The sequence below is a fragment of the Phyllobates terribilis genome, unplaced genomic scaffold, assembly GCF_046119375.1.
Source record: "Phyllobates terribilis strain yellow unplaced genomic scaffold, ASM4611937v1 Scaffold_2__4_contigs__length_985480577, whole genome shotgun sequence".
Lineage (NCBI taxonomy): Eukaryota > Metazoa > Chordata > Amphibia > Anura > Dendrobatidae > Phyllobates > Phyllobates terribilis.
In genome coordinates this window covers 530,577,091-530,592,294 of record NW_027362762.1, presented here as the reverse complement: position 1 = coordinate 530,592,294, position 15,204 = coordinate 530,577,091, and the positions used below count along the sequence as shown (strand labels likewise).

Below are 15,204 nucleotides of genomic sequence, written 5' to 3'. Positions count from 1 at the left end.
AAGTGATGGAAGGCTCTCAATGCCAGGAGGATGGCACGAATTTCCAAGATGTTGATGGGCATGGTCGCTTCCGCTGGGGACCACTTGCCCTGTGCTATGTGGTGTAGGTGTACCGCACCCCAACCCGTCAGGCTCGCGTCGGTGGTCAGAACCTTCCCTTGACCCGTGAGAAAGGATTTCCCCTTTGTTAGTGAGGTTGGCTTGAGCCACCAGTGCAGGGACCTCCTGGTTGACGACGTCAGCTGGAACTCCCTGTCGAGAGAAAAAGGGTTCCTGTCCCATGACTTGAGGATGGCTAGTTGGAGAGGCCTGAGGTGAAGCTGGGCAAATGGGACCGCTTCTATTGCTGCCACCATCCTGCCAAGGACTCTCATGGCAAACCGGAGAGATCGAGGGGGTTTGCTGAGGAGGGTGCGAACTCCTAGACGGAGAGGCAGTGCCTTGTCCTTGGGAAGGAGCACTAGACCACTGAAGGTGTTGAATAGCATTCCTAGGAAGGTCAGAGACTGACTCGGGGTTGGTGATGACTTTTGTAGGTTGACTAACCAGCCCAGGCGACTCAGAGTGTCGATTGTGATTGAGACGCTGAACTCGCAGTCCTTGAAGGTGGGAGCCTTGGTTAGGAGATCGTCCAGGTATGGAACGACTACTATGCCTCTGGAGTGCAGGACGTCCATGGTGGCTGCCATGACTTTGGTAAACACTCTGGGAGCTGTGGCGAGTCCGAACGGGAGAGCCACAAACTGGTAGTGGTCCTGGTGGATTGCGAACCTGAGAAATCTCTGATGGGCGGGTGCAATCGGTATATGCAGGTATGCGTCTTGTATGTCTATGGAGGCGAGAAATTCTCCCTTCTCCATGGACGCAATGATGGACCGAAGGGACTCCATGCGGAAGTGACGTACCCGTACATATTTGTTGAGCGGTTTTAGGTCCAGTATGGGCCGTACGCCGCCTCCTTTCTTGGGGACTACGAATAAATTGGAGTAGAACCCTCGGAAGCGCTCGGCCGCGGGGACCGGTACTATGACTCCTGCTTGAAGAAGCGAGAAGACCGCTTGGCGGAAGGCACGAGCCTTGGCTGGCGGTTTTGGGAGAACAGAAAAAAAAGAGTCTGTTTGATGGGTTGGAAGTGAACTCTATCTTGCATCCCGAAGACACTTGTTCCCTGACCCACCTGTCTTCTGTAATAGGCAGCCAGACTTGATGAAAGAGCAAAAGTCGGCCGCCTACAGGTGGGGTGTCTTCCGGAGTCCGTGAGTCATGATGAGGAGAAAATCTGAGATTTTCCTCCTTTGGACTTTGACTGGCCTGCTTTTGACTGCCAGGTCTTGTCCGACCTTTGCGTCGACTGCGAGTTGTCCCTGCGTGGGGAGCGGTTGGTATTTTGTGCTGGCCGCGAGACGGACCAGCCCGAGGAGTTCCGAAAGGATCGGAATCGAGTTTGGTTACGCTTCTTGTAAGTGCGTTTGGGTTTCAGTTGGGGGAGAGAGGTTGCCATCCCCGCTGCACCCCTTGCAGAATCCAGAGCTGCATGAAGCATGTAATCTGCTACAACTGCTATTTGAACCGCTTGGTCCGACAGCTCAGGAGTAGATACTTGGAGGCCAGCTTGTAAATTTTTGGCCCAAGCCAGGATGGCCTTGGCAGCCCAAACTGAAGCGAACACGGGAGCCAGGGAGGCCCCTGCGGCCTCGAAAATTGAACGAGCCATGCGTTCCACCTGCCGGTCTGCTACGTCCCTGAGAGTTGAGCTATCTGGCAGTGAAAGGAGTGACTGCTGCTAGCCTAGAGACTGGGGGATCCACTTCGGGTGGATCTGTCCATTCCTTGGTGACCTCCTGTGGGAAGGGGTACCGTGCCTCCAGATATCTGCGATTGGTAAACTTCTTCTCAGGCTGTGAGAACTGCTTTTTAAGGATCGACTTAAACTCTGGGTGGTCAAAGAAGACCTTAGGCGGCTTCAGAACTCCTTCAAAGGAAATCTTGTGTTGTGGTGCGTCCGGGGGCAGATCAGAAATGTCCAGCACCCGATGGATGGACGAAATTACGTCCTCAACTAGCGCTGTATTGCTAGGGGGAATTGAGATCAGGGACCCTTCAGTTTCCTTGTCTGAGTCGGAATCACAGATGCCTTCCGCTTCCTGTGTATCGCTAAGGCGTCTCCTGCTGGGTGAACCGGTGTGGAGGCTGGTCGGGGATCGCTGCAGAGAACTGCATTGTCTGTCCCTGGTAGGGGACGGTCTAGATGACCTGGAACTACGGTGTCTCTCCCTAGAAGGGGATGACCGTGTGCTATGGGATGACGCAGATGAACGTGACCTGTGGGTCCGCTTGCGTCCTGACCTAGACGTGGATGTGCCCGGGTCGTCATGTCCCTGAGTCGAGCTTTCCCTTTGCTGGGTAGCGTTCATAGCCGAGGCATGACTCTGCAGAGCCTGAAGCAATGTGGAGGTTAGGTTATCTATAGACTGCGTCATAGATTGCGACATCTGAGTGACCCATTCCGGCGAGGCATTAGACACCGAAGCATTGGCAGGGGCTTCTTGGGGCCCTGGCACAGTAGTCTGGATGCAGTCCTGGCAGTGCGGGTACGTGCTGCCACTGGGGAGAGTATTGCTGCAGGCTGTACAGAGTGCATAATAGCAGTCCTGCCTGGTTCTCTTGGACCTTGAGCCCGGCATAGTGCACTGGGGTGGCTATGCAGAGAGCCCTGGACTCACAGCCGAGGAAGAACTCCAGCTGTGATCTTATCCCACCAGTGTGCCCCTAGGTCCAGCGCCGAAGATCGACAGTCCTGTGCCCCCCGGACACTGGCTGGTCTTCCCTTTTCCTGCAGCAGATAATGGCCGCCGGAGTAAAGTTAAGAAAGAAGGGGGGGGGGGGAGCTGAAAAGGGCAGCAGAACTGTGTGAAATCGCGCCCTTTCAGTCTCGATCCGCCCCCTCTATGACACTGTAGAGTGTCATTTGTCATCTGGGGGGCGGGCCGGGGAGAGGAGGTGGCTTAGATGCCTGATGCCCAAAGGGACTCCAGGCCGGCGCGGAAGTCCGGGAGGGGGCCGGATCTGAACCGAACCCCCCCCCCCGGATTTAAAGGCAGGATAGTGGTGGGGTATAAGCGGAAGGGGGGGCCCTGTGAAGAGTCCCCTTGAGGCACCATAGAGCTGGTGCTGCCGCAGAAACAGGGCGCAGGGAGGCCTGTGCCTCTGTTGTGTCATGCCTGCCTGCACTCCCCCCGGCCCCGACAGGAGCCCGCAGCAGGGCTGGGGTCCCTGTATTCAACCATAGTGTGCTGCCTGTACAGGCCCTACCTGAGGCGTTTCAACCTAATACCCCCGGGGGGGGATTAGGGAGGTGCTGCTGTCACCATCAGGGGGCTATATCCTCGCCTCGACCTCAACCCAGAAACCAAAAGGAATTGGGGAAGGAGGGGGGTCTCGACTTCGAACCAGCACCCGAGGGGCTGGGGAAGGAGCGACATGGGGAATAGCCATCTCGACTTCAACCGTGCACCCCGTAATAAGGGGCCGAGGAAGGAGCCATGCTGGGAGTCTCGCAGTAGACGCACTTTTCTTCATCTGTATTCCCGTCGGTGAAAACGGAGTAAAAGTTTTAGGTGTGCCTCCTATGCGACACTAAGCAAAAACTGGAGAAGGCTGATGCCGTCCAGGGGTGTATACTGCAGAGGAGGAGCCACGGTTAATCTTTTTCAGATTATGCATAGTGTCGCCTCCTAGTGGACAGCAGCATAACACCCATGGTCCTGTGTCCCCCAATGAGGCGACAGAGTAAAAAAAAAATAGACACGTTTGGTATCGCTGTGTTCAGAAACACCCTATCTATCAAAATATAAACTAAATTAATCCAATCGGTAAACAGCGTAAAGAGAAAAAAATATGAAAAACGCCAGAATTATGTTTTTTTTGGTCGCAATAACATTGCAACAAAACGCCCGTAAGTACCTGCAGCAGCTGAACCAAGTGTCTGCAGTCATGGATTTGCATGTTTGCATGCATATGTCTAAAGTATGAACACAATGGCTATTATTTCAAATCAGGAACAGTCATTCACATACATTTTACTTACAGCTCAAATACAAACCTTGAAGAGGCATGTGCCGCCTGTGATTCCGACAAGACAAAGTATGTCTTGTCCAAATCCAGTTTCCGAAGAAGTTGCAAATCCAGGCGCAGAAGTCAGTAGTAAAGAGGAGACCTCTATGACAGAACGGGTTAATGACCTACCTCTGGACATAACCGTGCATACCATCCAAGCTCCAGTTAGAACCAGTGCTCAGATCACAGAACCGGTGATAAACACTACCCAGAACACAACTCCAGTGTCAACCACAGAATAAGCCACAGCTCTGGCTTCGGCAAGTGGGCCTAAGAGTGGTCAAAAAAGGAAGGACACCATCTCTGCTGTGTCCCTGATAGACCATCAGCTTATGCAATATCTTGGAGATCTCTAGAGGAGAATAGTGAGGATACTTTAGCTCATAGTCTGGATCACTGTCTTCACTGTGTTCCTGAATTTACAAGCCCACATGCCTTTTAACATTAATAGATTCAGGAGCACCACTTTATGATCCCACAAAATGTTTTTTCGCACTTGAGAAATAGAGAAAGACTGGTCACACTACTGCTCAACCTAAAATTCCTCAGCTACTCATATGCCCGACTATATACCCTGCAAGCCCTGTCATGTGATAGCAGCCAATCCATCTTTACACAGAGCAAGGAAAGGCCGCTACAGTACACAAACGGCACATCATCAGGCCAACTACATGTGGAGTTGGCTACACTACAGGCCAACATACACTTTGTCACTCCTCCGCAGCCAGTGGGCCTCCTGACTCTCCTTCCGCTCAGAGTGGGTTCAGTAGTTCATCTTTGTGTTTTTCTTTTTGAATTTTTGTTATTGGCATAAAAATACATGTTTTAAGGACTTTTAAAGAATTATTATGTGACTAGCTGTAATCACAGACATTTATTACATTGATGGCATAAACACATGATACGGTCATAGAGGTCATCTATATTTTTATCAACATATTTTAACGGTTTCATAGGATCAAAATGGTAGGATTTTACTTTAAAAATGCATCTAAAAAAATACATGCGCCATACGGATGACAATAAAAGGACACAGATTGCACCAAGATGCAAAAAATGGACATACAGATGCAATACGGATATGAAAAAAAAATACAGATTTTTTTTTTTCCTTTTAAGACAAAAAACAGACAATTTTGCATAATGCTCATCTGAACCTGATCATAGAAGACAGACAGTATCGTCAGGTGGGGGAAAGCCACTGGATGGTATATGTGCATAATTTTAGTAGACTGCACAGGGTGCCCCTTTGTACTCCTTATAGCTAGTACTAATATATGAGGTATTAGTACTAGCTATACGGGCACCCTTATAATTGAGAGAAATTACACAATTACTACCTGTCCTATAACAGCAGTGATTTACCTTCCCTATTACATTGGTGAGATATTACTTCTAATTAGTATAAGCACCATAATATTGATCTCCTTTTATAGATAGTAAATAAAAATATAAAACTGAGGTAAACCTAGTCTTACCAGGAGGCAACTGTAGAGGGTGTCCAGTCTTTGCACACCAACCTACTGGGTGAATGTCGGGACTGTCAGCATCCACCCAATAATCGTAAAGTGAGCTCCAGCCATCAAAATGGAGCTAAAATAAAGATAAAACTGCTGTAAATGTGTGTCTTACTTCGGTCAATCAATTGTAAAGTCCTGGTACATTTACATTTAACGATTTTGAGAACGCCTGTTGGGTTTTTGTCTTTAATGACATAGTTAACGGTACAGATAGGAGGTATACAGGACAGTGTTATATGGCTGTGGAACTCAATATCCAGTTATGAGTGGAAAACGTCATGAAGACCGACAAGGAGAAATGTTAATTTACAATCTCTATCCTTCATTACATGCTCTATCTCATGATGTAAGCGATGAAAGTCATGTTCAGTGACAGTATGCATTGATTACATGATTAGTGATCGGCCGCCTGTTAAGACTGCAAAACCATAGTGAAAGGAGCATCCAGCGTTCCCATACACGATAACGGTGTGTGCAGTGCTCAATCGCCAAGTAGCCAGTGCTTCTGTAGTTGCCAAACTAACAAATATTTTTGCTAAATTTTTATAAAGGCTACACACGTGGTCAAAATTGTTGGTACCCTTCGTTTAATGAATGAAAAACCCACAATGGTCACAAATAACTTGAATCTGACAAAAGTAATAAATCAAAAATCTATGAAAATGAATAAATGAAAGTCAGTCATTGCTTTTCAACCCTGCTTCCACAGAATTTTGTAAAAAATTAAACTCATAAAATAGGCCTGGACAGAAATGATGGTACCCCTGAAAATAATGTGACAAAAGGGACATGTTAAATCAAGTTGTGTCCACTAATTAGCATCACAGGTGTCTACAATCTTGTAATCAGTCAGTGGGCCTGTATATAGGGCTACATATACTTACTGTGCTGTTTGATGACATGGTGTGTACCACACTCAGCATGGACCAGAAGCAAAGGAAAGCGTTGTCTCATGAGATTAGAAAGAAAATTATATACAAGCATGTTAAAGGTAAAGGTTAGAAGACAATCTCCAAGCAGCTTGATGTTCCTGTGACTACAGTTGCACATATTATTCAGAAATTTAAGATCCATGGGACTGTAGCCAACCTCCCTGGACGTGGCCGCAGGAGGAAAATGGATGACAAATCAAAGAGACGGATAATATGAATGGTAACAAAAGAGCCCAGGAAAACCTCTAAAGAGATTAAAGGTGAACTTCAAGCTCAAGGAACATCAGTGTCAGATCGCACCATCCGTCGTTGTTTGATCCAAAGTGGACTTCATGGGAGAAGACCAAGGAGAACACAATTGTTGAAAAAAAAAAAAATCATAAAAAAGAGAGACTGGAATTTACCAAACTACATGTTAATAAGCCACAACGTTTCTGGGAGAATTTCCTATGGACAGATGAGACAAAAATGGAAGTTTTTGGCAAGGCACATCAGCTCTATGTTCACAGACGGAAAAATGAAGCATATCATGAAAAGAACACTGTCCCTACTGTGAAACATGGAGGAGGCTCTGCTATGTTCTGGGGCTGCTTTGCTGCGTCTGGCACAGGGTGTCTTGAATCTGTGCAGGGTACAATGAAATCTCAAGATTATCAAGGGATTCTAGAGAGAAATGTGCTGCCCAGTGTCAGAAAGCTTGGTCTCAATCGCAGGTCATGGGTCTTGCAACAGGATAGTGACCCAAAATACGCTAAAAACACCCAAGAATGGCTAAGAGGAAAACATTGGACTATTCTGAAGTGGCCTTCTATGAGCCCTGACCTAAATCCTATTGCGCATCTTTGGAAAGAGATGAAACATGCCGTCTGGAAAAGGCAACCTTCAAACACGAGACAACTGGAGCAGTTTGCTCATGAGGAGTGGACCAAAATACCTGTCGAGAGGTGCAGAAGTCTCATTGACAGTTACAGGAATCGTTTGATTGCAGTGATTGCCTCAAAAGGTTGTTCAACAAAATATTAAGTTAAGAGTACCATCATTACTGTCCTGGTCTATTTCATGAGTTTAATTTTTGTTAAAATTCTGTGGAAGCAGGGTTGAAAAGCAATGACTGACTTTCATTTGTTCATTTTCATGGATTTTTAATTTATTATTACTTGTGTCATATTCAAGTTATTTCTGTGACCATTGTGGGTTGTTCTTTCATTAAACGAGGGGTACCAACAATTTTGACGTGTGTACATCCATTTTAGATTTGTGTCACCTTGATGCGGTTTTCCTCTCTTTCAATAACTGTGCAGACTCGGATTAATATAGGATTTCTCTTGTCAACAGCCTCAAATTTCATCTGTGGCAGGAACCCATGTGGTGGGCGCTGGAAAGAAGAAAAAAAAAAGTGAGAATTTAAAAACAAGGGGTCTGAAAAGCATGAAGTTAAGAATACAGCGTACTACTATTTTACTATACAAAGTTCCCGTCAATTACCAGACAGTACACATGTAAGCAAATACTTACCACTTTGAATGCCCTTGCTGGGGCTGCCTGTGTGCCAGTTTTCTCCAGGTATGCCTCCCAAGAAAAACTTTTAGGATCTTTATAGTCTAAGCAACAGAGAAATGTGTGAAATTTGACTCAGCATATAAGGATGAATTCACACATTGCAGGTTTATTGTGGATTATGGGTGCAGATACAACCCGAATGTTTACAGTACAATGCAGGAGAGCGGAGAAAGGAGGGTGTCTGTGTAATTCACACATCTAGCTAGTTTTTCAAAAGGATATTCAAGTCGAAACAAGTTATCACCTATCCATGGGAATAACAAATTGGATGGGTTTCAAGTGCTGGGACCCTCAAAGATCGCCAGAGCGGGACACATTCTGTTAAAATGGAGCGGCAGTATGCTGGCTGATCCGCTGCTCCAGGAGACCACCAGAGCGCTGCGTTCAGCTTTCTCCGGCAGTCCCACAGACAATGAATCGAGCAGTCGAGCACGTACAATGCCATGCTATGCTAATGACGATAAGTGTCCTGTTTTGGCAATAGGAGGGGCTCCTAGCAGTTGGACCCCCGCTGATGAAACAGTTAGCACCTGGGTGTTAAAGGGCTATTCTTGTTAGAACAAGTTAAGTGATCTGCAGTTCCCCTGAGAAAATGCTGGAAAACCAAATGTTCAGAACATTTACCAATATTTCATCTCGGGATTACAATACAATGTAAGATACACAGGGAAAAACTCAATTGGATTTTTTTCTATTTTTATGATGGCTTTGCTTTTTTTCCCCCTTTCACTTCCATTACAAGGATTTATTTACTGGCATCTATTCAGAGATTTTTTCACTCATTCTCATTGCCATAAGTGTATAAAATCCAGCCCCTCACTGTACATTATGCCTTTACAAACGTGTGAAAGAATGGATCGTTCTAAAGAGCTCAATGAATTTTACTGTCGTACTGTAATAAGATACCACCATAGTAACAAGTCAGTTCATTACATTTCTTCCCTCCTATATAACCACAATCAACTGAGTGGTGTATGTGGAAGGAACCACAGCAACACCACATGCTGGTAGGCCACGTAAAGTTACAGAGCTGAGGATGCTGAGTGTGGGGATAAAACAATCACCAACACTGACGACTCAATGGCATTAACATCAGCATGAATATCGTTAGCTTCATTGCGTGGCTTTCTATGGCCGAGCAGTTCCATGCAATCTCTACATCACCAAGCACAATGGCAAGCTGCCAAGTGGTATAAAGCATACCACCACAAGACTCCAGAGCAGTGGAAATATGTTCTGTGGAGTGACGAATCAGGCTTCTCAATCTGGCAGTGTGAGAAATAAGTCTGGGTTTGGCAAATGCCAGTAAAAAGTAACCAGCCAGACTATATTGTGGCGTGGTGGATGGATAATACTATGAGGTGGCTTTTCAGGGGTTGGCCAAAGCCCCTTAGTTCCAGCATACCAAGACATTTCAGACAACTGTAAGCTTCCAACTTTGTGGAAACAGTTTGGAGAAAGTCCTTTTCTGCTCCATCAGGTCTGTGCCCAGTGCACCAAGCAAGGTCCATAAAGGCATGGCTGGGGGAGTTTGGTGTGGAAGACCCTGACTGGCTCGGACACAGCTCTGACCTCAGTCTTATGGAACACCTATGGGAAGAACTAGAACGGCTCTCTTCTCCAACATCTTTTTCTGATCTCACAAATGTTCTTCTGGATTAAGGTGCAATCTCCAAAATTGTGTAAAGTCTTCCCAGAAAACTAGAAGCTAATATAACTGCAGCAGGGAGAACAACTCCATATTAATTCCTATGGATTTAGACTGGGATACTCCTGTAGATGTAATGTGTAGGTGTAAGAATTTTTGGACTTATGTCCATATAGTGTACATTGGAGCTTTAATTTTTGGGGATTTGTTAAACAGGTTTTAGAAAGGCTAAATTCGTGCATGCCATCTTATGTAATTTAATTGGTGGAAAAAAAAATAAACTAAAAAGTAAAATAAAACAAAGTATTACCTGGTGGGGTTGTGAGTGAAATACTGAACTCTTGACAGTGCCCGACCGGTCTGATGTATGGACTGCTAGCATCACACCTAAAAACAGAACAATTGTAGATCCATAACAAAGTTTTATCTTCCCGTCACATCTTACAGATCTTGAGATTCTCCCGGTCTGTGCAAGAACAAACAGCAAATTTCTGAAAATCATTAAATAATGATTTTTATAACGGTAAGTGCACAAGTAGTGATTGTGGTGAGGCTGAAAACAACTCTGAAATATGCATATGGTTTTCCGCTGCGGTATATGGGCGCACATTATTTAAAAGCGAAATATGTAATTGAATGTTTAACTTGTAAAGAACGTGCCGCTTTTTAATGCATTGCAATACTTCAAGTCCTTTTTTTCCCTCTCCGATGGGGTTTAAAAAGCACTTCAGTCTCTTCACTGTATGTGAAGTACAAATTCACGGACCGGTAAAAACTGTGTGTGATAGAGACGCGTTAAACACATTATGCAGGTTTAGGACAAATGAAACCTTCAATGGAAGAGGAATAGCTGTTTTTACACGATTTTCCCATGCTTTGGCTTTAATCCAATGCAGAGAGAGAATAAAAAAAAAAAGAAGACAAAACTGCAAAAAATATTGTGCATTGTAGAGAATGGGGATAGTTCGACTTGCCGGATCACACTGGGTTCCAAGCGTGAGTTAGAAGTTGCTTTTACAATGTAAATCACTCCGAAGGTCTATATACTTACATTGTAAAAGCAACTTCTGGCTCATATAGAAATCCCTATGTGATCCGACAAGTCGAGATAGAAGTCAAGTGACCCAGAAGAACAGTGGAGCACTATGGAAACTGGGAAACATGGCGATCACTGAGATTATTACCACACTTACTCAGGGTTAGGTAATAAAAAGGTTTGTAGGAGTGCTTCTTTAAATACAATAATTTAATTGAAAAGGAACAGGTTATACCAGTAATCATAACTGTGATCCCAGTTATCAAAGTGAATAAGCAATCTGTTTTCAACAATATCTGAAATGGTAGCCACACAAAGCAAGGAAGGATTCTTCCGATCCACAGCTTCTAACTTCATGCCGACTCGGAACCCAGACGGAGTAACAGGCTAGACGTGAAAGAAAACATAGCATAATACTGACAGGTCAACCATACGAAAAAAGAAAAGATGAACATATGAAAGATGTCGGAAAGAAAAAGCTATGGAGATGTGGTATGCATTAACTATGGCTTCTTACCGTGTTGTAGCTTTTAAAGAATGTTTTTGGAGCCGCCTGAGCTTTACATTGTTTCAGATATGTGGGCCAGCTAAACTCTCCATCTTTGTAACCTATGAATACAATGTAATGAACATGGCACAAGTAATCGGTGGGACATATGAAAAAAATGGTATTAGTAGCAGGAAAGAGTTTAAATGAATAGGTAATTAATATCATCAATTAGTCTCAAAAGTATAGACTTTGGACATAAAAAGAAAAAAAAGCAATTTGGGAAAGTGTATGACTTACAATATTAAAGGGGTTGTCCGGTCTAAAACTACAAATCTGCAGTCACTATGTGACTGCACACTTGTGAATCCTCACATTGCACGCAGTGCTTGCTGTGAGGATTCTCAGGTATCGGCAGAAGAGAGGGCATGACTGCAAGTATACGTACATGTGGTCACATGTCAACTAGACTCTATCTGGACTCACTCAAGGCAAGTATATTAAGTGAGGCCAGATATAGTTTAGTCGCAATGAGGCCACTCAATGCTGGCACCGGAGAATCCTCACAGTGTGCAGAATGTGAGGATTCACAAGTCTTGCAGTCACATAAGACCGGAAAACCCCTTTAAAATCATATGATCAGCATAATGGAGATACATAATGGCTAATACACAGATGTACAAGAGATGCTATTTATCATGGAAGAATAAATCTTCTAGTCTTGTCGGAATGTGGCCAAGCATGCATATTGCCGCTGGCACCGGAGAATCATGACAAGCGCTCAGCGAGGTCAATGTGAGGATTCATAAGTTTGTGACTACCAAGTGCTGCAGACTTTCTTGTAAAACCTGGACAACTCTTTTAAATGGCAGAAACAGCATACTGACTGACGTTAGCTAGAAACTGGTTATTTCTCTAGTGTCCAGACAATGGGTCAAAGGACAGTTGTGTTTATCAACTTCCCTCAAACAAATGTCCAACTTAAGTTCCCAAGTTCAGCTAAAGTCCATGCAAGCTTTTAAGAATAGATTTTTAGAATAGTAACCTATTTGCCCGCTCAAGGTACAACACCAGAGTTCGGTATAAATCTTCTCTAGAGCTCTCTTGCCCCCAGACACACAGAGAAAAAAACAAAACTCAGTAGCTGGACATTTAACCTGCCGAACCACACCCTTGAGGTGGAGATATGGCGAGTAGCTGTCCCGTCCATCTCTTACAACTACTCAAAAAACCCAACCCTGTCATGGCCGATTAACCCCTCAACACATAACATGCTGGAGAGAAACTTCTGGGTTTCATGTCACAGAAGATAGCAACCTTCGTGATGCATATCTCCCCTCAAATACATTGCCAGTGACCTAATTATATAATATATATATTTTACTATTAGTATGACGGTCTGTTGCTTCATATGCATGTTTAAATTTCCTAATATTCTGCTGACTGGCTATGTTTTTCTAACTCGTATAAATAAAGCTAGGCAGGCCATGTTGTACGCAGACGCTCGGGTCTGTGTGCTATTTCCCCTCCATCAGCTAATGCCTCAGTAATTATGTACAGCTCAAAAGAACTTTGTGCAGGCTTGCTGCATGGCCCATCGCCATTAGGCTAGGGCTACAAGGCAACATATGTTGTGAGACGCTGAAATTGCAGTATCAGATTGCAACACCATTACAAGCGATTTCCCTTGTGGTCACATTGTGACACAGAGTTGCAAATGTTTCCAAATGTGTTGGATTTTCTGTTGCTTGTCGCAAGTTGCACGTGACACATTTGTCATCGACTTCAATGCAAATCGCACAGTACATGCAACTACTTGTGTGCAACTTGGCTATTTTATTTACAGCAAAAGCATAGCTCTAAAATAGTCACGCGACAGCAGGTCACAGATCAGTTGCACATATATTTTTGTTGTTTGACTTTTCAGCGACACATGTCGTTGTGTAGCCCTGGTCTTCGGGTTTGCTCACACTGGGGCATATTTCCTCATGCGAGAGATTGGGCTGGTTATGTAAGTAACACTCGGATCAAACGTCAGAGGTTAAGACGAGTGTCATTTTACTGTGATTTGAATCCTTTGCATGAGAGAATAGCATCACAGGTGTGGAGAAGATGGAAAACTTAATTTCTCCATCTTCTCCATTGTCTGTGGCCGTGTAAATCGGACTACACTTGAATGACTGAGTGCAGTCCAATGTTTCACACGCACACACACACTTGGATGGGTGGGCTTGATCAGATTTGTGGAGGCCCTAGCAGCATGCTGTCATTTTTTTCTCATACCAAATCAGCATGAGAAAAAAAAAAAATCAAAATCGCAGATCTGCACGGTCCCAGCGCATAACATAGGGGCTAGTGCTATCAAATAAAACATTGGATAGCACTTGTCTGATTTATACGCTCGTGTGAGTGAGCCCTTACTCTGACACTCAATACACACTATAGCTAGTGGAAGATTCTAGAAAAGAGTAAGATGTATCAGCCTGACCGGTTATCAAAGAGTTCAGCAAAACAGTAGACTTGATTTTTCCTGAACCTTTTAGGTTCAGGTGGTTGAAATTGTTGTTTAAAAGAGTTAATACGAGTACTACTAGTCTTTAATATTTGCTGGATGCATCATTTACTAGAGATCCACCGAAAAAAAAAAATCCTTAATTTGTAAACTTCGGGAAAAAAAAAGAGTAAAAAAAAAAGTGAGGAAGCAGATGATCCAGCGAGTGAGTAACCATTGTGGTTCTTTCCCCATAAATAACTTCACTAAAGACAGATTTTGTCTGTGAATTAAGAGTGAACCATCAAACCAAGGGGAGAAAGAGGAGGATTTCTCTAAGATATAGTAGAAAACTGCTTATTTTCATGTGCACTATTGATTAAATAAATATTAAAAAGATGGTTGCTCTTTAAATCTAGTTGCTAGAGCTAAAGAATTGTTTTAAGATTGTAGAAGAACCCAACTATCGCAACTAACCCTATTAGTCAGTTACCTTTTGGGGGTATAAGCTTGTGTCCAGTTTTTTCACACCATCCAACGGGATGCATATCCAAAGAGTCAGCATTAACCCAAAAGTCATAGCAGTCAGGATACCCATCAAAATGAAGTTGGATTCGATAGCCTTGTACCTATAAAAAATTAAACATCAAAAAAGTAATCTTTTATCAAGCTGAAAGCAATAAGTGAGGAAAAATTGATGTATTGTAACAAATAAATTATACATTTTATGAACTCTCAGGTCTGGGAGCAATCGCAGATAACAGTATCTGGGCCAGAATCGATTAATTAAGACAATGAAAAATAAAATGACTGTGCAAACCAAGCACAGCACCTTGCAGGAGACATACAGTGCTGCTCACCATTATTGGCACCCTTTCATTTCTTTTATATACTGTACAAGATCATCAGAAATGAAAGGAAAATATACCAAAGTTATATCCTCAGGATTTTTTAATTAGTGGTCCAAAGTAATACAATAAAACATTGGTTTTTCAACTTCCATGTTGCAATTTCAAAAGAAGAAACAGAACAAGCAGCATGTACAGCAATAAAGGCCCCTAATTAATACTTGGTATTGGCATTGATGACAGCCTCCAAACGTTTCTTGTAGCCATCTATAAGCTTCTTGCTCTTCTCAGCTGGCATTTTCTCCCACTTTTCCTTTGCAGTTTGTTCAAGCTCTTGAATGTTTGCAGGGTTCTTTTTCTCAATGTCAGATTTCAGCTCACATCAAAGATTTTCAATGGGATTGAGGACAGGACTCATCGCTGGCCATTTTAAAACGGTCTATTTTTTCCTTTTTCAACCATTCCCGTGTACTTTTGGATGTGTGCCTTGGGTCAGTCTTGCTGGAGGATGCATGCTCTTTGACTCAAACCAAGTTTTCTTACACTGGGTAGGACATTTTGCTCTA

At 43.9% G+C, this 15,204-nt stretch overlaps 1 protein-coding gene across 2 annotated transcripts in view; it reads right to left on the bottom strand.

Annotated features, from left to right (window-relative positions):
- The window catches only part of L3MBTL3 (L3MBTL histone methyl-lysine binding protein 3), a 94,192-nt gene that overhangs the window by 39,714 nt on the left and 39,274 nt on the right, over nucleotides 1–15,204 (bottom strand). For both annotated transcript variants that reach the window (XM_073666096.1, XM_073666097.1), the window contains exons 9-15: nucleotides 14,284–14,419; nucleotides 11,330–11,421; nucleotides 11,048–11,199; nucleotides 10,087–10,163; nucleotides 8,084–8,169; nucleotides 7,833–7,943; nucleotides 5,595–5,709 (exon numbers count right to left, since the gene is read on the bottom strand). In XM_073666096.1, the coding sequence (XP_073522197.1) occupies nucleotides 5,595–5,709; nucleotides 7,833–7,943; nucleotides 8,084–8,169; nucleotides 10,087–10,163; nucleotides 11,048–11,199; nucleotides 11,330–11,421; nucleotides 14,284–14,419 (769 nt within the window). The remainder of the gene's footprint in view (nucleotides 1–5,594; nucleotides 5,710–7,832; nucleotides 7,944–8,083; nucleotides 8,170–10,086; nucleotides 10,164–11,047; nucleotides 11,200–11,329; nucleotides 11,422–14,283; nucleotides 14,420–15,204) is intronic.